The sequence below is a fragment of the Rhinopithecus roxellana genome, chromosome 19 (assembly GCF_007565055.1).
Source record: "Rhinopithecus roxellana isolate Shanxi Qingling chromosome 19, ASM756505v1, whole genome shotgun sequence".
In the NCBI taxonomy this organism is placed as follows: domain Eukaryota; kingdom Metazoa; phylum Chordata; class Mammalia; order Primates; family Cercopithecidae; genus Rhinopithecus; species Rhinopithecus roxellana.
Window position 1 is genome coordinate 21,553,762 of NC_044567.1, and position 23,170 is coordinate 21,576,931.

Here is a 23,170-nt window from a genome sequence, read left to right on the forward strand (position 1 = left end):
AACCACAACGAGACATCACCTCAGACCTGTTATAATGGCTACTATCAAAAAGATGAACCCCTAAAATGTATACAACTATTACATGGCAATACAAACTTTTTTAATAAAAAAGATGAAAGATAATAAATGTTGGTAAAGGCACAGAAAAGGGAGCCCTGGCACCAAGGCGTGGAAAAGGGAGCCCTGGCACGCTGCTGGGGGGAATGCGGACTGGTACAGCCATTACAGAAAACTGTATGGAGTTACTAAAAAAAACTAAAAATTCAACTACCCTATGGTCAAGCAATCCCATTTCTCGGTATATCTACAGATCAACGGACATGACTGTGTTGAAGGGACACCTGCACCTCCACATTCATTTTCCCCAAAACAGCCACACTACACAAACAATCTGCATGTCCGCCAGGGTGAGTGGGTCAAGGAACGTCAAGTCTAACAATGTATGAGGAGGCCACTGGACTAGAAAAAAAAGAAAGCCCAAGAAATGTGTCATCCGCTGGAGTGCCAAAGCAGACTGACTCAGCCTCTTAAGAAATCACAAGTGGTGGTGGCAGTAACAGTGCTCTTTATTTGTGGAGTTTAAAGGCGGGGTTGGGCGGGACAGCGCCCTTGCATGTATTAGGCACAGGTTCGGAACACAGCACCTTCCCAGGGGCTTTCCTACTAACTCAGTCCCATAAAGTCACTGGCTTCCTCCATCTGGACCAGCAGCCGCACCAGCCAAGGCGCCCGCTGGGTGTCGGAGGTGGGCGATGTCAATCCCCATGGCCTTCGTCGGGAGGGTGGAGCTGGCCAAAAAGAGAGCGGTACAGTTCTGTCCTAAAAGACAAACACGGCAAACTGGTTAACACACTGGTTCACTAGTCAAGGTTAAAAAGGAATGCAGAAGTTGGAAAATACCCCACTCAGTTTCTTCTGTTGAAAACACAGCCATGTAATTAAAAATGCATCCCACAGCTCTTATTCACAAATACAACAGAAGGAAGAAACCCAATCAAACAGTAAAATATGTAAATGGTCCAGTGCGGCTGGACACCCGTCTCCAGGGAATGAGTGTTCTGTAAGTTTGCCCTTTGCAGACAGCCTCTTCAAGTAAGAAAACAAGATTGAATATTTTAATAGGATGTAGGAGACCGCCACCCGATGAGGGGGATTCAATCAGACATGGGATATAGGGGGATATAATTTAGTTTTCATATATTTTCTTGGACTTGGCAGTACTTGAAAAACAATGAAAATGAGCCAGCAACAAGATTCCAATTACTATCATCTGTGCAGTAGTTCAGGCGGAGAACCAAGCTTCTTCCGCACTCCCCAGCTGCCCTGTCTCTATTCTCAGTCTAATAAATAATATGATTGGCTAATTTATTTCTGAAGTTGGGTTTTGACATTAAAACAGTAACATGCCAGGGTCTTGGGCCCCTAAAAAGAAAATTAAATGACCACTTTCAAACTCTTTTAAACGCAACATACACACAAACGTCTGGCCAAAGCCATCTGTCAAGGCCTGGAAAACCTAAAAGGAGTTTGGGTGGGGCAGGGGTCTTTCCTGTCATCGAGACAGAAGCTCCAGAACACTTTCCCCTGTGGATACAGAGCAGATCCTCCCTGCAGAGACATGAGGGATCCATGAGGTTCCAAGCAGGTAAGACCCACGTGAGGACGTCCCTGCCATCAGGGAGGCAGGCATGTAGCATGTGGCCGCAGAGGCAGCCATCCACGTCCATGCTCTGCAAAAGGCCCAGCCAGTAGCCCTCATGGAGACAGGGCGGGCGCACACAGGGCTGAGGTCATGGGCCAGGAGCCCCAGAAGAAATCTACACCTGCTCAGAGAGTCTCAAGATCGAACTCAAATTACAGCCTGCCATCTTGTTAGGAAAACAAGCTTTTAAAAGTGCTCTCATTATCTGAGGGTCAGCATCGGCACATCTGACTTTAAAAACAAAACCAAAAAACCCCACCTTTCAAACAGCAAGGCTTTAACACAAAAACCTATTCGTCTTTTTTTGTAGTCACCCTACTATAGTTACGGATAAGGATAGAGGTACTACAATTAGGAAATCCAACAAAAGGAATAGAGTACAGAAGCCACAAATGTAAGCTAGCCTTATGTTGGGGACCACGGGATGGACAGGCAGTGAAAGTGCAGGCCAGAGAACAACAGGCCTCCAATTTTATTACAGGAATTTTATCCCAAGAATGTGCTGGGGCCTTCACCCTGAACTACCCAGCAGACCCCTAGGCCACAGACAAAGGACACAGCTTCCCCCTTGGGCTCCACCTGTCTCTTCTGCTCTTCTGTTACACACATCCATGTGACTAGCCTCAATAAGCCCAGACGAGGCCTGCCAAGGTGGAAGGCAGCCCCAGACCAAATGTAAACAAATGGCTTCCAAATCACCAGTTCCGCCACACGGATACTGCAGTGCCCGGCGCAGGCTCCACTTCATCACACCATGGCCTGCCTATTCACCAGTAAAGACAAGTCTCTCTAGCTGTTTCCACACAAAAAATTAAATGGCGTGAAAGGGAGAGTTGCCGTAACAAAAGGACAGTGTGACTTTAAGACGACAACATCTGATGAGTAGGAAATGCAGAGGCGCGAGGCTATTTAGCCCTTCACAATCATACCCTTTCTAGCCTCGCCGTGCTTGCCTGCACCAGACCCCATCATTACCACTGAGCAAATGCTTCCACTCTGCACGCAATATCAGTGCAACGCCTGGGCCGAAGGCAGCAGTTACTGTCCGCAGCAGGGTTCATGTGTCAGGAGCAGAGAGTGAAATGCTGAAACCCATGTTTTCATAGAACATCATTTCACACTCAGGTGGGCAAAGCTGACAAACATATGCAGCTGTTCATGGCAAGCAACTTGGGAAGCTGAGTGGTCTGGGTTCTTAAAACATTTTCAGAGACAGAGAATATGAATAGGGGATTATTTCAATCTAAAAGTCCCCAAGCAATTTCAACTTTTACACCTTCCTCACCCACTATCACCAACTGGTGACTGTTTTTACCTTCAAAGCATCTCAAACTTCACGGCTCTCCAGGCTTCCACTAGGTCAGATCTCACCGTCGCTCCTGAAGCACATAGTGACAACCTCCTGGCTGACTATTCCACTCCCTTCTCTGAGACACACAAAGCAGACCCTCCCTGGGGCCCAGAAGCACCATGGGGATGAAGATTCCCAACACCCCCCCCCCGCCCCACCCCACCCCACCCCTGCTACAGATTCCAGCGGTCCACCTTGGCCTCAGTCCTTCCTCTTTCCAGGTCCTAGCTTTGGCTCCTGCCCTGAGCAGCTGGGCGGTGCAGGGAAGCACAGCCCTTTCTGCCTCTTTGCTAGGTTGGAGAAGGAAGGGTTGCACATTTTTATAACGTTTTCCACTGTAAGTTTAAATAGTTACAAAATATATGACCAGGATGTTGTGAATATTAACTTTTGTAATGCCTGCAATGAAACCTATGTGCCATAATGATTTGATACTCATGGTTCTTTCAAGTAACACATAAATTTTTTTTTTTTTTTTGAGATGGAGTCTCACTCCTGGCACACAGGCTGGAGTGCAGTAGCGCGATCTTGGCTCACTGCAACCTTCACCTCCCAGGTTCAATCCATTCTCCTTTCTCAGCCTCCCAAGTAGCTGGAATTACAGGCACCCGCCACCACGCCCAGCTAATTTTTGCATTTTTAGTAGAGACGGGGTTTCACCATGTTGGACAGGCTGGTCTCGAACTCCAGACCTCAGGTGATCCACCTGCCTCGGCCTCCCAAAATGCTAAGATTACAGGTATGAGCCACCGCGTCCAGCCAAGTAACACAGAAACTCTTCTTTTTTTTTTTTTTTTTTTTTTTTGAGATGGAGTCTCACTCTATCGCCAGGCTGGAGTGCAGTGGCGCGATCTCGGCTCACTGCAAGCTCCGCCTCCCAGGTTCAATCGATTCTCCTGCCTCAGCCTCCTGAGTAGCTGGGACTACAGGCGCCCGCCACCACGCCCAGCTAATTTTTGTATTTTTAGTAGAGATGGAGTTTTGCCATATTGGCCAGGATGGTCTCGATCTCTTGACCTCATGATCCACCCGCCTTGGCCTCCCAAAGTGCTGGGATTATAGGCGTGAGCCACATATAAACTCTTTAACTTGGACATTTTATAGCACCTTTTTCTTTTTAAATTTTATTTCCATCTGACTTTTCCCCTACAGAGTTTTGTCCTAATGGTTTCATGCTTGAATGTCTTTTATCAATCACCCTTATACTTCTTGGCCACATTAGTCTGTAAATAAAAACACTTTTGAAATTTTTAAAATGCAAAAAATGGAAATGAAAATATTTTAATTGTTTGACATTATAAGGCTCTAAGTAGTTAAAAAATGTTCCTCTGGATTATTAGGATACAATCAATATATAATAACATGATACAATATATTCTAATTTTAGTGAAAATTTAGCATTCATACATGTGTAAAAGGTTATTGGAAATGCATCCCTTAATGATATGGGTGAGGCTTTTCCCTCCATTTGTTCATGGATCATGGAGGAATATTATTTATTGCCAGAATGAAGGAGGGTTCAGCATCAATTCTACTCCTATTTTTTTTTTTTTTGTAGACACAAGCACTGAGAAACGTTGTCATATAAACAAGCAGACAGGAATGACAGAGTTCTGGGATAGCAATGCCACTCGATTCTTTTTGCTCTTTGCGAATTATATGGCACACACAAAAAATCGCACAGTGACTTGTCACCGAACATTAGTCCTAACGATCAACCAACTGACAACTCAATTCAACTCATGTTCTCCTGTGATTCTGCTGGAAGTGAAGAACTGGAAACCACCCGGCCTGCAAAGGGCTTGTCATCTAGTCCTTAAGCGTTTCCTTTCTCAATTTCTATACCCATATTTCCAGCTGTCCTTGTGTTTGGGGCCCTGGAGGTTTTCCCGTGGCAGCCCGAGGTCCATGTTACTTTAAGGATGGGCTCGAGGGAGGCTTTTCCAGGCCGGAGAAGGACGAGGGTAAAAGGAGAACCTGGCCCTCCAGCACAGGTCTGCTCTGGGGCAGACAGCTTTAGGAAAGAACGTACGTCTGGAGACTGACTCCTTGACTATCTGTGTCTACCTTCCCCTTGGAAAGTCTCTGCACACCCCAGTGTGAAGACTGAGCCGCAGGGTGCACAGAGCTCTTCTTCCCTCAAACCTAGGCAGGTGTCTAGGTGCTTAGGGAGAGGCAAAGACATCTGAAAAGAAACAAAACATGTCCGTAGTCCTTACCCCATCCCAGGAAAAACTGCAAGTAAAGACAAGGCTACAAGAAGGTGCCATGGGACCGAGGGCCAGACCGCCTTGTACTGCATGAATATCTTCCCCCGGCTGCATCTTCCTAACTGGGATTCAGCCACGCGGAGAAGCTAAACTATCAATCCTCCAGGTTAACCTTGTTCCACTGGATTCTCCAGGCTAAGTGTACAGTTTCATACCTGAGGTCCCCTTAAGGCTATGCATAATGAACTTTTAAAAAAATACGTAATTCCTGCTGCCCATCACATTAAGAATCAAGACGCGAATCACTGATCTGTAGTCCCCCCACCCCTGAGCATACACGCACTCACGGTCAGTGGGAGTGCCCACTGCAGACAACGTGTTCATGCTGGTATCATGCAGGGGAGCGGCCTACGGAGTAATTAACCGGACTTGGACCCAAGGTAGAAGGTCGATAGCAGGGGCTCTTCCTTGAATTAAAATTTAACTTACCCTTTATTGCAACCTACAAAAGCAAGTAATGAGCACTAACATTTTTATTTCTTTTAAACTGTCATTTAGGCTGTAGAGGGGATAATTACCTATCTCTAGTGTAGTAAGGTTTTATAACCTTTAGTGAGGCATTTTCTAATTTAATATTTTTACTATATTATCATAAAACCTGTTTCTAGAAAAAAAATGATCATGGATTAGCAGCCATTTTCCATAAAGACAGAATGTGCGTGCGTGTGTGTGTGTGTGTGTGTGTGTGTCTCTTAGGATTAGGCTTATTAGGTGATTCTTCTGAAGAGACTTAAAGTATGCACATTGTAGCTAGCTGTGAACTGCAATTACTTGAGTGGCAGGTAAGATTTTAAAAGCTCTAAGTGAAATGGGGGTGTATGTGTACGAGAATGCAGCCCCTTGCTGGATGTGTGGATCCAAATATGTTCTCTTCAGTTCCACATGTGCACTCACCCCACTACAACACAGATCACTGTCTTTCACGATGTCATTTGGGCAAACAGTACAGAGGAGCATATTAAACCTGCAAATGATCTGTGCGGGGCTTTCAATTTGCTAGGTCAGTAGCTTGCAGCACTGGGGATTCTGAAGGAATTGTACCATCCACTCTACCGAAAATCCCACTCCTCCTACACTGGCCCTGGAACCCCCAGGCCTCCAAGACGACCCTGAGCTGTACCTGCCCACTCTTGTGGCCAAAGACAGGTGGACAGCGGAAAGAACACAGCCATTCCACCGCTCCCTGAAAAAGCCTGTACAGCCTCCCAAAGCGCATCATGGTCTCTGAGAAAGTATTACATGCCAGTCTTCCAAAGGAGCTGGCGGAGACAATATTGCTGCTTTCCAGATTAAAAGTGACTCATAGGCCAGGTATGGTGGCTCATGTAATCCCAGCACTTTGGGAGGTTGGGGTGGGAAGATCGCTTGAGCCCAGGAGTTTGAGACCAGCCTGAGCAACACAGTGAGACCCTGTCTCTATTAAAAATAAATACATAAAATGATACACATAATTTGCCTTTGACTAATTAAAAATTGTTCATTTGTTGCTTCTTAGGGGTGGGAGGTCTCCCTAAATATGTAAGACACATCCCAGAACGTCGCAGCCCTTCCCTCCTTTCTAATCCTCTACCTCTCCCACACTGCACACAAAAGTGCTATAGCATTTGCTTCTGCCTTAACTCAACCCCATACATACATTGCAGAATCAAGGGAAAAGAAGAAAGCACACGACAAGCAAGTTGGACAAAGGGTTCCAATCACAGCAGTGCTCACAGCTAGCAGGCTCTGGATCCGATTTGAAACCCTACAAGTAGAGTCCGACCAGATATGGTCAGTCATCCCAGAGATTCACACGCACGCCTGCTCTGCATTGACCAGCGCGATCGCCGATGACAGATGTGTGCTTTTAAAACTACTGGTGATGTATTGATGCTGCCTTTTTTCACGTTTTTGTTTGAAAACAATTTGCTTAGTGTGGTGGAAGCCTAAACATGTACTAGATGTATATGATTCCTGGCCTCAAAACCTATCATACTAAAGGTATAATCAATTAATTAAAAATATTTGAATGCTTATTTGAACTTTGTTAGATTTTGTGGAGGTTTACAAAGACATGAAAGGCACAGCGGAAGCTAGATCGGGTAGGTAAGTGTGTCTCAGACAAATCACTCCATCTGGGGAGACACACAAACATTCTTCCTCCTGCTGAACCCAATTCTGTCATTCTGGGACTCACAGTCATGGGCTCTTGTCCCTCTAAAGCCAGGAGAGAAGTAAGGCTGACTACTATTCCCTGTGGCAGCACTTCAACTATTCGATGTCTTCCTCTAACTAAATCTGTTCTTTTCCAGGTTCAGTGGCCTCAGTTCCCTCCATTCCTCCTGTGACCAAGTCTGCTTGCCATCCTGACTGCACTCCTATGAGCCCTCCGTTTGCCAAAGCTCCAAAAGCAAGGTCCTCGGAACCTGCAGCCCTCATGAGCCCAAAGCAGGTGGAGCAGGACTCCGTCTCTCCTGCACTCTGAACACATACTTCTCTCTGTTTTCCCAAGGCCTCCACTCTCTTCTGTTCTATCTACTGGTATGCCCAGGGCCTCCCAAATGTCTGCGGAAAAAGATGTCTTGCCAGTTATCACTTGGCACGTGCTAATGGCACCAAACAAAGGGAACCTTCTCCAACAAAACATGTGCCTCCATTCTGATTGCCAGAAACCGAAGTAGGCCAAAGGGCAAAGGCTACTCACTCCTCCATTTTCCTCTTAAAAATGTCTACAGACCAGAGGACAGCAGCTTTCTTTTCTTATATACTTAGAGAAGCCAGCTTAATAGAAATCTTGAATAGTTAAATAGAACAAGGCAAATGCTTTTATATGGTATAGAGCATGGCATCACAAGTGCAGAGGGGCTGGAAGGTGCTGTCAGAGCTGGTACTGACTCTGGCTCAGGTCCTTACTGGGTCTAGGACGTTATGTAAACTACTTAGCCCCCCTGAATCTTAGCTTCCTCATCAGTAATGTGGTGACAGTATCTTCCTTAAACATACTGTTTTTACAGCACTAAGCAAAGTCCCTATTGCATAAATGGCATCGTCATCTATGATCATGAGAAACTGAATGAGTCAGAGCAACATGCTGAGGGCCTGTGTGCATGCATTACAGTTGCTCCCAACCAACACTAGGGACAAAATGGTAGCCTCCTTTCATCATTCCTTTGCTTTCCCCGACCCAAATCCATCCTACTCTGTATCAGTGACTTTACAAGTGAGAGAAAGATATTTGAGAAGTGTCTCTATGACCTAAAAGGAGAAACATATTGATCTGAATGGCAGGCAATTGCCCTGTGCTCTTTGGGGCTGTGTGGTAGGGGCAGCCCTGTGTATGTCATAAGAATTGGCTCAGACACAGGCGACATGTGTTAGAACTTAGCTCCTCAAGGCTGGGTGTAGTGGCTCATACCTGTAATCCCAGCACTTTGGGAGACCAAGGCGGGTGGATCACCTGAGGTCAGGGGTTCGAGACCAGCATGGCCAACATGAAGAAACCTCATCTCTACTAAAAATACAAAAAATAGCCAGGTATGGTGGTGCATGCCTGTAATCCCAGGTACCTGGGAGGCTGAGGCAGGAGAATCACTTGAACCTGGGAGGTGGAGGCTGCAGTAAGCCAAGATTGTGCCATTGTACTCCAGCCTGGGTGAAAGAGTGAGACTCCATCTCAAACAAAACAAAACAAAACAAAAACTTAGCTCCCCAAGAAGGCTGGATTGCTGGGAAAGTAATCCAAGTAAAAAGACATAGTGCTTATAAGGAGTTAGTATTTAGTCAGAATGACACAAAAATCACTATAGTAGAAAACAGGATCTCTGAATACGGCCAAAAAGTCGGTACTTACCCTCCCTGACTCTCCTCTTAACATCCCCCAACAACCAGAGGATCACAGGCTTCTCTCCTGAAATCTCATCATAATTCCATTCCAAAAAACAAACCAAAACTGAACAACAAAAACCCCCTAAAAAAACCACAAAGCAAAGAAAGGAGGTAAAGGGGAAAGAAAGCAGCCTTCTTTCAGCTAAGACTTATTTCTTAACAGGATCAACTTAGCAAAATAAGAATGACTCAGCGAGACCCCTTATCTATCACTAATTACCTAAATCTAGATACAAGGCAAATCATGTCCAATCCGACACTAGCTGAACTCTTCGCAAGTTTCCAAAAACCGCAGCTACCCGAATCTGCCACAAGGTGGCAGTACACGACTCATTTCTAAGTGGACCCCACCACCATAATCAGGGGAGCCCATAAATTACGCGGTGTCTGCTCTCATCACCATCCTCCCCAGTGCTTGAAGGAGACTCTAGAAGGTCTGTTTCAATTCGTTCTTTTGGTCAGGTCAGAACTAGGTCCTTCAAACCTCTGCAAAAGCTTTTAGCCCTACAGCTCTAAATTACATATGGTGACACATGGCCTCTGGCCTGTCCCCTAAAGATCAGACAGACTCAAGATTTATAAATGTTCCAAGAAGCAGGTTCAGGCCCCAGACAAAGGAACTGAGAGGCTGGGGAACAGGGAGGAGAGGAGAGAGGGATGGGGGCGAGAAGGGGACTGCATGTGGACAGGTTTTCTTTTCACTTGTGCTTCCTTCTAAATTACTCAAGCCAGTTACAAATCCCCTGCACTTTAACAAAGGAAGAAAAACACTTGAAACTTCCACCATCCCTACTACTAGCTTCAAATCTTCCACATTATTTTAAAGAAAAATAATTTACCTTAGTGGACTTGCAAAAAAAGGGGGGGTGGGGGAGGAGCCACTCTTTAGACAAAAGGGGCGCTGCTCCTTCTGCGCATTAATATTCCATATTCCCAGGATGATTTCCACTTTCACAGTTTGACTGTTTTATAACAGATTTGATGTGAGAGAAGACAAATGGCCTCACAAAGGAAAGACGACAAATCATCACACTGCTTTTAGCAGGGTTTCTCTTTATTTTTATTTATTTTTATTCCGGACCTGGGCTGCAGAGCTCTCTGCTTTGCTGGAGATGTTTAATATTAACGTCAAGCCACCACGGTCCCCGCAATAGAGTTGGCCGGTGTTGTGTTTACGGTGTTGTGACTGCTGGCTTCAGGAAGATGAAGCTCCTTGTTCAAACAGCAGCCCCTCTAACAGCTCCTGTGAAAAGCCAGGGGATGCTTCACTGCTTAGACGTGAATCACTTCCCCCAACCGCACAGAAGGTGAGACTGACATTCCAGTTACATTTGTATCCGTATCAGGATGCTGCCCAACAACCCAGGGTGTGTGTGTGTGTGTGTGTGTGTGTGTGTGTGTGTGCGCGCGCACGCACGTGTCGGGGGAGCACAGGATGCATCGCTCAGCTCTAGCTTAACTTCAACACGCAGGAATTAGTGAGGGTATTCAATGTCAACCCACAGAGTTTCGGCAACGGCACTCTGCTATTACTTCTGGTAATAAGTTGGAGGATTTCTTTTGCTTAGAAACCTGGTACCAATCAAAACGCACAAGAAGCAACTACTGAGTGAGCAAACGCGAAGTGCCAGCTCTGCGATGCGAGTCAGGGGACACAGAGGAACCGCTGGGGCCTCGGGAGCAAACCCTTCCAGCTGCTGGCCAACTGCCCTGCTCGGAAGTCTCCCCGACAGCGTTCAAGGAGCATGTGTTCTCCTGGCTCTCCTCCGCTTTCCTTCTCCCAGGTTCTGCTCTCAGCTTCCTCTCTTCTCTTGACACCCTCCCCTGGTGATCCCACACACTCTCTAATGATCTAATGGTCTCCTCCTCGGGAAGGACCCCACAGCCCAAGCCCCCACTCCCCCGCCCTCCCCCTGAACTCATCTGCCTTGCAAGGCTCTTCTGACACCCAAGCTACCGTTTCTCCTAATAATGGTAGTAAATTCTTTTTTATTCACATCCCACACAACTGTTTAATGGCAGTGAGCTGTAAGACAAAATTACAGATTATCAATACCACATATTCTGATGAAAAAATAAAATCCAATCTGAGATGGGGCTCTTGTTTGGACTGTACGCCTATTAACTGATTAAAAAAAAAAAAAAAAGCCTGCTCTCAATCTGTCCATATTTTTTGGTTTTTCATAGTATCCTTCAAAGAACTTTCTCCCTGCCTCTGAAAATCAGAAATTCAGCAAAAGGGGCATCTGTCCTAGACACCTGCTAGGTGAGCTTTCCCCAGAAGCACTGAGCAGGCCTGCAACAGGGCTGCAACAGGGCATCTCTCTCACTCCAGTTTCACCAGCTAGTCCCTGAAGTCAGCAGTTTGATTACCTCAGCCAGTTATACGATTGGCTCTAAAAACCCTGACTGCTAAGTGCAAAGTGAGCAGTTTGCATTTCTTCCCCTGGACGCCGAAGAGTGTGTCTGGCTGCATAGTTGTGCTTCCCCCTGTAGGACCAAGCTGTGGAAGAGGAGGCAGAGTGCTGCCAAGTGTGTGTATGAGAAAATGTGTATTGATTTCTTCTTTCTTATAGGGGAGCACAAAGCACTGAAGAACAATTGCTCGTCTTTGCAGCATTTCACATTCCATACAAGAGACAAAAGGCCCAACCCCCACTACCCTCTGAGAAGCAGAAAGGGGAATGGAACAGGACTGTGTCTCCTGGGTGTTGGCAGCCACCAGCGCTGCTGCAGGTCAGCCACTGAGACTCCAAACACCCTGGGGCCCACACCTGCTCGCCTGTCTCTCATCAAGTAATTTCCCTCTCTGGGCTGATGTCTCCTCATCTATATTGTAGAAGAAAGGCCTTCAGTCTTATTTACCTTGTAAGTGGAGGTGCCCAGGGGGTCAAAGAATTAATGTTTATAAAGTGTTGTGCTCCCCAGAGAGACAGTGGGAAAGCATAGGGTGTGGTTATGGCTCATTCAAGGCCTCCCTTCGGAGGGTGGCTGGTGAGAGCGTCCCATGACCAGGTGCTGCCAGCAACTTGAACTCCAAGTCTAATAAGGCAAGGTCCTCAATCTAAATATCCCTTCTTAGCTTGACACTTAATACAAACACTAAAAATAACAAAGCAGCTAGGCCTTTATGCTTTGTTAATGCACTTACAGAATCCATTCCAGAACTGTTTTCTTCTTAAAGAAAAATACTGAAAGCAGAGTCCAGAAAACTGACCTAAAGCTATAAATCACTGCAGAGTCCTGCTGGTGTTCTTCATGCTCTATAGTAACTGCATGGTGAGTATCCCTAATCCAAGTATCTGAAATCTGAAATGCTCCAAAATCTAAACCTTTCTGAGCACCGACACCAATTATGCTGTAAGAAAATGCTCACTGGAACACTTCAAATTTCAGATTTTCAGATTAGGCATGCTGAATGGGGATAATACAAATATTTCCAAATCCAAAAAAATCTGAAATATGAAATTCCTCTGGACCCAAGAATTCCTGATAGGTGACACTCGGCTTGTAATAATTTATAGGAAGGCCATCAGAACCAAATCTGGTTTAAATAGCACAGAAAACCTATAGTATATAGTATATAGCAGGAGAAAACCTACAGTATATAAGTATATATAAAGTTTAGGGTCTATACTCTCAGAAGTGATGGAAATGTAAGAGTGTTCTTGAGAGAGCTTTTTCCAAGGTTCAATCTAAGTAAAAATGACCTCAAAAACCCTCTAAGCAAAGGGTTGAGAATCGTAAGTCCCAGAGCAGAACCTTTCATTCTGGGTCTTTTCCAACATGGCCATGAGCTAAGAACAAAATAAGGAGCTGGCCCTCAAGCAGTGCAGTGTTTTAGCATGGAGACCTAACCTATGAATAATTAGGAAGCAACCTGGTGGTAGATGCTATATATAATATAAATCTACACAAAGTGACATGGAAGCAGAGGAAAGTATATTTTCTGTTTTTTTTTTTTTTTTTTTTTTTTTTTTTTTTTATGAGACAGAGTCTTGCTCTCCCGTGTTCACGCCATTCTCCTGCCTCAGCCTCCCGAGGAGCTGGGACTACAGGCGCCCGCCACCACGCCCGGCTAATTTTTTGTACTTTTAGTAGAGATGGGGTTTCACCGTGTTAGCCAGGATAGTCTTGATCTCCTAAACTCGTGATCCACCCGCCTCAGCCTCCCAAAGTGCTGGGATTACAGGCGTGAGCCACGGCGCCCAGCCAACAAAATATATTAAAGAAGTGAGATGATTTGGAGATATTTCAACAAAAGAGGCAAGAAACTCATCTTCATCTTATAGGAAAGTTGCAAAAATAATCTTGTAAACAGCAAATTGTAAACAAACGTATAAGCTGGAGGCTTTTAAAAGCATCTCAGACAGGAAGCCTCTACCCAACTCTCTTGGGGGTCTGCACAGAAATGGGGATGTCTATATTGCATGCTCAGGGACAGTGGCGTCACACACAGATGTGAAAACACAAATTTTGTTTATTTAAATAATTATCTGGTAGGGGTTACATTTAAAATAGTCCTTCTCAGAAATTAAAAAATTAAAAAGAACATTTTATTCTCAAGAATCCAGTGAACAAGAGGACTATTTTCACTATGTAAAAGAAAGAAACCATGGCCCATAAAGAAGGCTTCCCAGGGTGGCACCGCATATGAGCGAGGGCATAAGGTGCTCAGGAATATTAAGTCAGTTGCCGAGCTCAGAAGGCCAACAATAACTGGAAAAAACCTTAAATGAAGTGTTCTGCAAATGCTAAAATGCTACAAAATGCTATATAAGGCAGCTACAATTGAAATTAAATTATTCCAAATATATACATCTTGATAATACCAAATACAAGATTACAGTAAACATAGGCATACTTCTTTGACTTTTAAGTTAACATTCTTAGCAAGAAAAAAACCCCCAAAAAGTGCGTCTGTGAACTGTTATACAGTTAACAGTATAACTGTTAGGGAGGAACAGAATGGGTTCAAAGAAGAAAAAGCCACCTGCTCGGTGGGGGTGGAGAATCTGAAGTCTCCCTAGAAAGGCTGGTGACCTTATGACTGAATATTTCAACAGGAAACAACAGTGAGACGGGGCTGGGAGATGCTGCAGGCTGTGAGTAGAATGAACAGACATGCAGAATAGGGAGTGTGTCCCAGGGACTGCAGGTGTCTGCTCTGGACAGCACACGGGGTGAAATAGGCGATAGGGAGAGAAAGGTAGCAAGACAACAAGTCATCGATGGCCTTAACTGGCAGGCTTGAGAGTATGGCTTTTATTCTAGAGGCAAAGAGTAACATGCTCTAAGTGATATTTGAGGAAGGTGAATCTGGCAATGAAACAGAGAACTGATGAGAATAGAGACTATTGGCTAATAGGCTGTTAGTGTAATAGTCTATGTGGGAATTAAAAAAAAAAAAAATTGACCAGGCACAGTGGCTTACTTACGCCTGTAATCCCAGCACTTTTGGAGGCGGAGATGGGCAGATCACGAGGTCAGGAGATCCAGACTATCCTGGCTAACACAGTGAAACCCCGTCTACTAAAAATACAAAAAATTAGCTGGGTGTGGTGGCGGGCGCCTGTAGTCCCAGCTACTTGGGAGGATGAGGCAGGGGAATGGCATGAACCCAGGAGGCGGAACTTGCAGTGAGCTGAGATTGCACCACTGCACTCCAGCCTGGGCGACAGAGCGAAACTCCATCTCAAAAAATAAAATAAAATAAAATAAAATAAAAAATAAAAGGCCAGGTGCGATGGCTCATGTCTGTAATCCTAGCACTTTGGGAGGCCAAGGTGGGAGGACTTGTTGAATCCAGGAGTTCAAGACCAGCTGGGGCAACATAGCAAGACCCCGTCTCTACAGGAAAAAAAAAAAGGCTGGGTATGGTAGTGTGTGCCTGTAGCCCCAGCTACTTGGGAAGCTGCAGCAGGAGAATCACTGGAGTGCAGGAGTTCGAGGCTGCAGTGGGTTATAATTGTGCTATTGCACTCCAGCCTGGGCAACAGAGTAAAACCTTGTCTTTTGTTTAAAAAAAAAAAAAACAAAAGAAAAAACCTGGACTCAAAAAAAGAGGCCGTAGAAATAAAAAGTGAAGATCATTGAACAATATATTAAAGTAATGTTCCAAGTAGATTAAAAGAAAAAAACAGATGAAATTAAATGAAATTTAGGTGAATAATTGCTCTGGGATACAGGAGAGATTGCCTAATCACAAAACAATGAAAAACACCCCCCACAAAAAGGTTATTATATATTTAATTAGGTTAAAAAGTAAAACTTCTATGTGACCAATAAAAATCATTAATATTGACAGGTAAGCAAAATGTGAAAAATCTACAAAATCCAGGTAATTTTATACAACCATAAATATAGCCATAATATAGAGAATTCATACAGGAAGAAAATTCATAAAGAAAAGTCAAAACTCAAAAAGAAAATGGGCAAAGGATAAAAACAGAACAAATTATATAAATAAATGATTAATACTCTTTAAATTTACTATTAAATGAGAAAATAAACATAGATTATAGCCCACTGCCTACCACATTATACGTCCTCAATAAGGTGTCATTTGTTATGAACTTAAAAACAGTAGGTAACTTTTATATCTAAACAGAAAATATTTTTTAAAAGATAGCTCTCCCAGCTGGGTGTGGTGGCTCATGCCTGTAATCCCAGCACTCTGGGAGGCCAAGGTGGGCAGATCACCTGAGGTCAGCTGTTCGAGACCAGCCTGGCCAACATGGCAAAACCCTGTCTGTACTAAAAATACAAAATTAGGCGAGTGTAATAGCACATGCCTGTAGTCCCATCTACTTGGGAGGCTGAGGCAGGAGAATCACTTGAACCCAGGAGGTGGAGGTTGCAGTGAGCCGAGATTGTACCACTGCACTTCAGCCTAGGCGACTGGGCGAGACTCCGTCTCAAAAAAAAAAAAAGAAAGAAAAAAGAAAAAAGACAGTTCTTCCTCTTCGCAAAGATAAAATGACATAAGCCTCAGCTGGAAAGAAAGGAGTCATGTAACTTAGTAAAACTTAAAACTCATCAAGAGTCATTAGCAAGCTGAGATATTTGACCCAGAAATCTATTCTAAAGACACAGTAAAACCTAGAACACAGATTTCTGTATATATATGTTCAGTGCAGGACTACTTGAAAAGAAAGGCAATTACAAACAACCTAAATGTCCAACAATAATAAATATTCCGTAACAGATTATAAGGTTATTAAAATGCTTTTAAAAATACTTAAGGCATCAAAATGCTTATAAGTTAATCTGAAAAAAGATTCAAACACATATGTATATATCTGTATAAAATACATACACAAAAAATTCTATAAGAAAACATATGAAAGAATTAATAATGTTCTACCCTCAATAGCAGAATGACACATTTTTCTTTGTCCTTTCTATATTTTTCAAATTGTCTTCCATAAGCATGCGCTATTTTTATTATATGGGAAAAAGATACTGTCTCTAAGAAAAGTAGGTGACAGGTGCCTGACTGTGGCAGAGAATAGAATTATAAGCATAAACTGACTAAATATACTGGATCGGGAGTCAAAGCTAATTATGAGGTCTAAGGTCTTTGTAACCAGAATGAGATAATATAAAACCAGGTTTGGGAATCCAGTGATTCACACTAACATATGAATGACTGACAGGCAAAAACTTCCTATATAGAAAGTATCTGTCCTATGAAAGAAAGGGGGGGGGGAGCATTTTAATGTAAAGATTTTCCCCCCAAGGAAGTTTTTGAAAGAGCAGCTAGGGGTGGGGGTGGGGGGCCTTCCCTTTGGCACATTATTCCCACATATTTCTAAAAGTTTGTTAATTTCTTGGCAATAGCAGTGGGGGTTGGGGACCGCACTCTTAGACGCACATACCTGTTCCACTACTTACTTGCTGCTCAACTTGGGCAAGTTAAATTGTCCTATGCCTTAGTATTCTTATAAAATGCAGATAACATCAATCACTTCTTTTTTTTTATAAAGAACAAATGAAAATGTATGTGAAGGGCTTGGTGCAATGGCATATAGTAAACTCTCAGTAAGTGAAATATGATATGATTATTCTCTGTTATTTCATTGCCCATCAGACACAGGGGACAGACTTACAGTGGATACATCAGAGCGAAGTACAACTGCACTTAGAAACAGACATGGTATCTTAGCAATCGACTGCTGGCTTGGTGATCACTGTGGGAAACATTAATAACATGGTTATGACTAACTAAACTAAGGTGAAAAACTTCGCTATTGCTTACCCGCTTGCAAGTAACTTGCAAGTTACTTAGTTGTGATTAATACAATATCTATAAGATATTGCAATATATTTAGAAAGCCAATAATAATAAAAATTTAAAAACAAGTCCTGAAGAGAAACATTTACACACACTTTAAAGAATGTGAAATATCCCTTTAGAGAAAAAAGAGGATTTACAATCCTTTGAAGAAGCACTGAGAATATAAGTGCAGAAATGAGAACTATAGTCAAAAAGGCCCATTTTGAGGAAGGATTTATCTGTTCAGCATCTACAAATCTCTTTCTAGAAGATGTGCTTTTATCACTCTACCTCCTGCTTGGAGCCAAGGCTTCATTTTGACAATGCAAATTCTCTAGAATAAGAGACTGAATAGTAGCAAATCAGGAAAAATCGAAGAAACAACAGCAGTGTTTTTCTTCCAACCCAGTCTGGCCCAAGCCTTCGGTTTGAACTTGAGAGTGTTTCCTTTGTCCTTTCTGACATCACTGGAGGAAGAAGGCCCTGTGTCCCTATCTCTGTGCTGGACGCCATCTTTAATGATGATATATGGGGGTCCTTTCCCCTCAGCACTGCTGGGGGGTCAAATGTGTGGTGCTGCCCGCCTGAGAATCAACAAGCGAATTATAAACTGTGTCAATCCGAGTTAATGCAAAGCTGTAATCCTCTTTAACAAGAGATCAAATCACTGCCATGAGTTATGTTCATTCTGTAATCTGATAAGGAAGAGAGGGAACCTCTAATAAAAGAGTAATGGGAGGCTTTAATGACGCTGGTAAAAGGCAGCCCCAGTTAAAACATTGCTCTTGTTCCTGCTGATTAGATCAATGTTGCATATTTGCCCGGGCTTGTCTCACCTGTCAGAATAACCTGTGTCTTTTTAGGAGATAAGAAGCCTCAGAGAAAACATCTGCACTTTAACCATTCTTGCTTGCAAGTTTTTAACCAACAGAAAATGCTCTATGGAGGGTATTTCAGGGGTTATTCACTGATGTGTTCTCAAATGCTGAGCAAGCTATACCAGAATATCTCACCATGATTCAGTGCATATTCCTATTAAATATAGGTAGCGGGGAGCAAGAAATGGTTTAACTAACCTCTGGGTTACCAAATGGGGGAAAAGAATATCATCAGTAGAGTGGTAGCGTATGCCCATATTTAGGGTGCAGACCCATACACAAAAATGGCAAGCCGAAGATAAATTGCCTGTACAAATCCTATTAGACCAAGGCATCTCGAGAACAACGTGGCAATGATGTTGACAAAGCACTTTACAAGGCTGGATTACATTTGTACATTTCTTTTCTAAAACTCCAGATGTAAAACAATAATGTATTTGGTGCTCAGTACTTATCATTAAAGGATCCTCTCCTTGCTCTTTTTCAATGCCAGCAGACTTTATAAAAGGAGTGGGAAAGGTGGTTTTTTATTTTGGGGGACAGAATAGGGAGCTAAAATTGAAACCCTTGCTGTACATATTGAGAATTTCTTTAAGTTATGTGCAAAGGAATGGAGTACCTACAAAATATTAATCTTGCTACCATTTTTGGAATAAGGGGGGGAATCTACTTAGAAAAATTCAATACCTACACTTTTAACAGTATCAGAGTCAAATCTATCTAATAACCTCTCCTTGAAGCAGCATTTAATGCAAGGCAAACACCTATTTTCTTTGGCATGCATCAAGCTGACTGCTGTCACCAGACCCTTTCCATCCTGACAGCCAAAACCCATGCCAACAGAGCAGGTTCACATGGATGCCCCTTCCCAAATCTGAGTCAGTGGCCAGTTCTGAGGAACACATCTCTTCCTGTCTCAGGGGTCTCAGTCAGTATTTGTTTCTCTTGTCACACTAGCATTTTACTGACTTATATCCACAGAACAAATGACAATTAACTTAGTCTGCCTCAGAGGGTCTGTCAGAAACACAGGCAAAAAGCAGATGCTTATTTCCATAACCCCAAATTCTTCACTTTGTTAGAACTATAGTGACAGATCATCTCCATTTATTTTATTTTATTTTCATTTTTGGAATGCATGTGTATTAGGCCATTCTTGCGGTGCAGTAAAGAAATACTTGAGGCTGGGTAATTTATTAAGACAGGAGGTTTACTTGGCTCACAGTTGTGCAGGCTGTACAAGAAGTGTGGCACCAGGCATCTGTCCAGCTTCTGATGAGGCCTCTGGAAGCTTACAATCACGGCAGAAGGCGAAGGGGGAGCAGACGCCTCACACGGCCAGAGCGGGAGCAAGAGAGAGAGTGGGGACAGGGGAGAAGCCACACATCGCTAAACAACCAGATCTCTCAAGAACCCACTGTTATGAGAACAGCACCAGGGGAATGGTGCTAAAACACTGATGAGAAATCCACCCCCATGATCCAGTCACCTCCCACCAGGCCCCACCTCCAACACTGGTGATGACATTTCAACATGAGATTTGGCAGGGACACCAATCCAAACCATATCAGTAACCATATCGGTATCCAATACTGGCTTTTCTTTCTCTGTATTGATAGATAATATGTGTACATATTTATGGGGTGCAGGTGATACTTTGATATGTGCATATACATGTTTAATGGTCACATCATACTCCCTCTGGTCTAATGGCATGGGGCGGGTGGGATTCCACATTACCCAATGTAAGCACTGTTTCTAAAAGGTCCTTGATGAGCTTAGAATAACTTCAATAGACAAGTAAACAACAGCCCTGCAAATCATGCAAGTAAAGTACTGACCTGCTTTTGCTGGTGATGATATGCTGAGAGGATTCTCTACCAATGAGATGTCAAGCCTTTTCTTCTCCTTAGGCCACCAATAGCTCTGGCTCTACAGAAACAAGCGATCCTTTGCCTCTTAAAGATGACGCTGTAGGCCAGGTGTGGTGGCTAACGCCTGTAATCCCAGGACTTTGGGAGGCCGAGGCGGGTAGATCACGAGGTCAAGAGATCCAGACCATCCTAGCCAACATGGTGAAACCCCATCTCTACTAAAAATATAAAAATTAGCCAGGCGTGGTGGCGCGTGTCTGTAATCCCAGCTACTCGGGAGGCTGAGGCAGGAGAATCACTTGAACCCAGGAGGCGGAGGCTGCAGTGAGCCGAGATTATGCCACTGTCTGGGTGACAGAGCGAGACTCTATCTCAAAAAAAAAAAAAAAAAAAAAAGATGACGCTGTCCTGGGAGCTAAGCTGCCCCATGTCAAGAGCATCAGGGGTTTAACAAAGCCAGGAATCATTTTTAGGCTCATGGTAACCGCCTCCCTTGCAGGCAAACACATAATACACGGACAAATTTGGCTTTATTTTGTTTTCTCTCAATATTGGGAATGCTCATCAGGCATACAATACAAACCACCTGTAAACCTCATAATGGAGAAGAGTAAAGATCTACTAGACCAGCACATAGAAACTATCAGGGATTGCATGAGATTTCCACTAACAAAGGAGATCCAAAGGCATTCAATCAATATCCAGCATCTACCTAGAAGGAAATGCCCCAAAGGGAAATTTGGTAACACAGGGACACAACTTGGCTACTTTACATTTTAAGTTAAAAAAATAAAATAAAATAAAATAAAGCGCTTGAAGAGAAAAATTCCTAGCGTGAGAAAAGAATTTGTATCAGCAGAAATTAACTAAATAGGTAACACTACTCAGACCACACAACAGGAGAACAAAATGAAGATGCCACTATCCTTTCAAAGGTAACATTTCTTTCTCCACCAGGATACACTAACAGGATAATATCCTGTGTTAAAGATCTCTCTCTCTCCCTTAATGAGCTACGTTCCAGTTTCAATTTAAGTCAACCAAGGGCAAATTTACTGAGTTCAAACTGGAAAAGGGATATGGGGGGAATTCAAGGATATGCAACCGGACACACCACCCCCACCAAAACCACTGAGGATTAATCCAATTTAGGCACGTGTGGAAGGATAAACTGGAACCAATGAGCAACTAAGGAAAACACGAGGGCTTCTACTTCCAGATGCAGGTAAGCTAAGAACCACAAGAGCAGGTGCCTCTGGGAACAAGAAATCAAAAGGGCAGAACATTTTGTTTCATGTATTTTACCACAATTAAAATTAGTGGAGTGTGGTGGTGTGCACCTGTTAGTCATAGCTACTCAAGAGGCTGAGGTGGGAGGATCCCTTGAGCCCAGGAACTGGAGGTTGCAGGGAGCTATGATTGCACCACTGCATTCCTGCCCGGGAAAATACAGTGAGACCCTGTCTCTATTAAGAAAAAAAAAAGTAATAAATTCATTGAATGATTTTACTGTGATTATCTAGTTTGGGTCATTTGGATTTTTTATTTTTCTATAAACAATACTGCAATAAAGATCCTTGACACAAATGTATTTGGCAACTATTAATGGCTATCTCCTACAAGTAGATTTTTCTGTGTTAACAGAAACATTCAAAGATCAGAAACAGGGCCAGGCATGGTAGCTCACGCCAGTAATCCCAGCAATTTGGGAGGCTGAGGCAGGTAAATCACCTGAGGTCAGGAGTTAGAGACCAGCCTGACCAATGGGAGGCTGAGGCAAGAGAACTGCTGAACCCAGGAGGCGGAGACTGCAGTGAGCTGAGATTGCACCACTGCACTCTTGCCTGGGCAACAGAGCAAGACTCCATCTCAAAAAAAAAAAAAGTTGGAAACACAATGTCAAATAGTCCTCCCAAAAGATTTTGCCAATTACATTTCCAACAACAGTATGCAAAAGTGCGTTTTTCCTTCCACCATCAACAATGGGTATTACTAATCCTTTTAATATTTTCCAACTGAATAGGGACAACAAAAAGGAGCGGGGTATGCATGGTGGCACACACATGTAGTCCCAGCTACTCGGGAGGCTGAGGCAGGAGAATCACTTGAACCCAGGAGGCGGAGGTTGCAGTGAGCCCAAATAGTGCCATGGCACTCCAGCATGGGTGACAGAGCAAAACTCTGTCTCAAAAAAAATAATAAAAAGAAATCTCATTATAATAATTTGCATTTCTTTAATTAGGTTGAAAGTGCTTATGGTTTTTGGCCCTTGAAATTTTTCTGTTTTGATTTTTAAGTCTGTTTGTTGACATGCTGTGTCCATTATTGTTACTGGGATATTCTTAGAGATTCGTAAAAACTCTTTACATAGTAGAAAAATATGTCATCCGCTGGAATTTTTTTGTTCAAGTTCATCATTTACCTATTAACTTTGTTTCTGATGTATTTTTCAACGTGACTTTTATGTAATCAGGTCTATTAATACTTTACCTTATAGCTTCTGGCCCTGTAGTCATGCTTATAAAGTCCTTCACTGCCTTAAAATCATTTTAAAAAATTCTCTATGCCCCCAGCACACCAAGAGTGACATATGTATCACTTAGGAAAAGCAAAACTATTTACTTGAGGAAAAGTAGCATGCAGTGATACTGATATTCTAACAATTATGAAAGCTTCCTATTTGTGGTGTACAAATGGGACACAGAATAGAACGGTACTAGATTACTTCCACTTTCGTTTTTCCACTAAAGAAAAACAAAGGAGGATAAGCTATTACTGCTTCCTTCTTACTTAAAAGTTAACAATAACTACTGGCCCTAAAAATTTTGATACCAGGAGACAGAGTTAGTGCCTGTTTACTGTACCCATGGTTAATCTAGCCTATTCAAACCATAAAGCACGAGCAGTTGATATGGACACATCTCCCTATCCTTAGGAAACACAATGAGAATGG

At 43.3% G+C, this 23,170-nt stretch overlaps 1 protein-coding gene across 3 annotated transcripts in view; it reads right to left on the reverse strand.

The window, feature by feature from the left end:
• Positions 1-547: 547 nt before the first annotated feature.
• The window catches only part of AATF (apoptosis antagonizing transcription factor), a 113,189-nt gene continuing 90,566 nt past the window's right edge, over positions 548-23,170 (reverse strand). The window contains exons 12-13 of one of the 3 annotated variants that reach the window (XM_010376871.2): positions 17,299-17,379; positions 549-819 (exon numbers count right to left, since the gene is read on the reverse strand). In XM_010376871.2, coding sequence (XP_010375173.2) covers positions 17,331-17,379 — 49 coding nt within the window. In that variant the 3' untranslated portion in view covers positions 549-819; positions 17,299-17,330. Of the gene's footprint in view, positions 820-17,298; positions 17,380-23,170 lie in introns of all 3 variants that reach the window. The other 2 variants (XM_010376872.2, XM_010376870.2) reach the window with 2 other exon arrangements.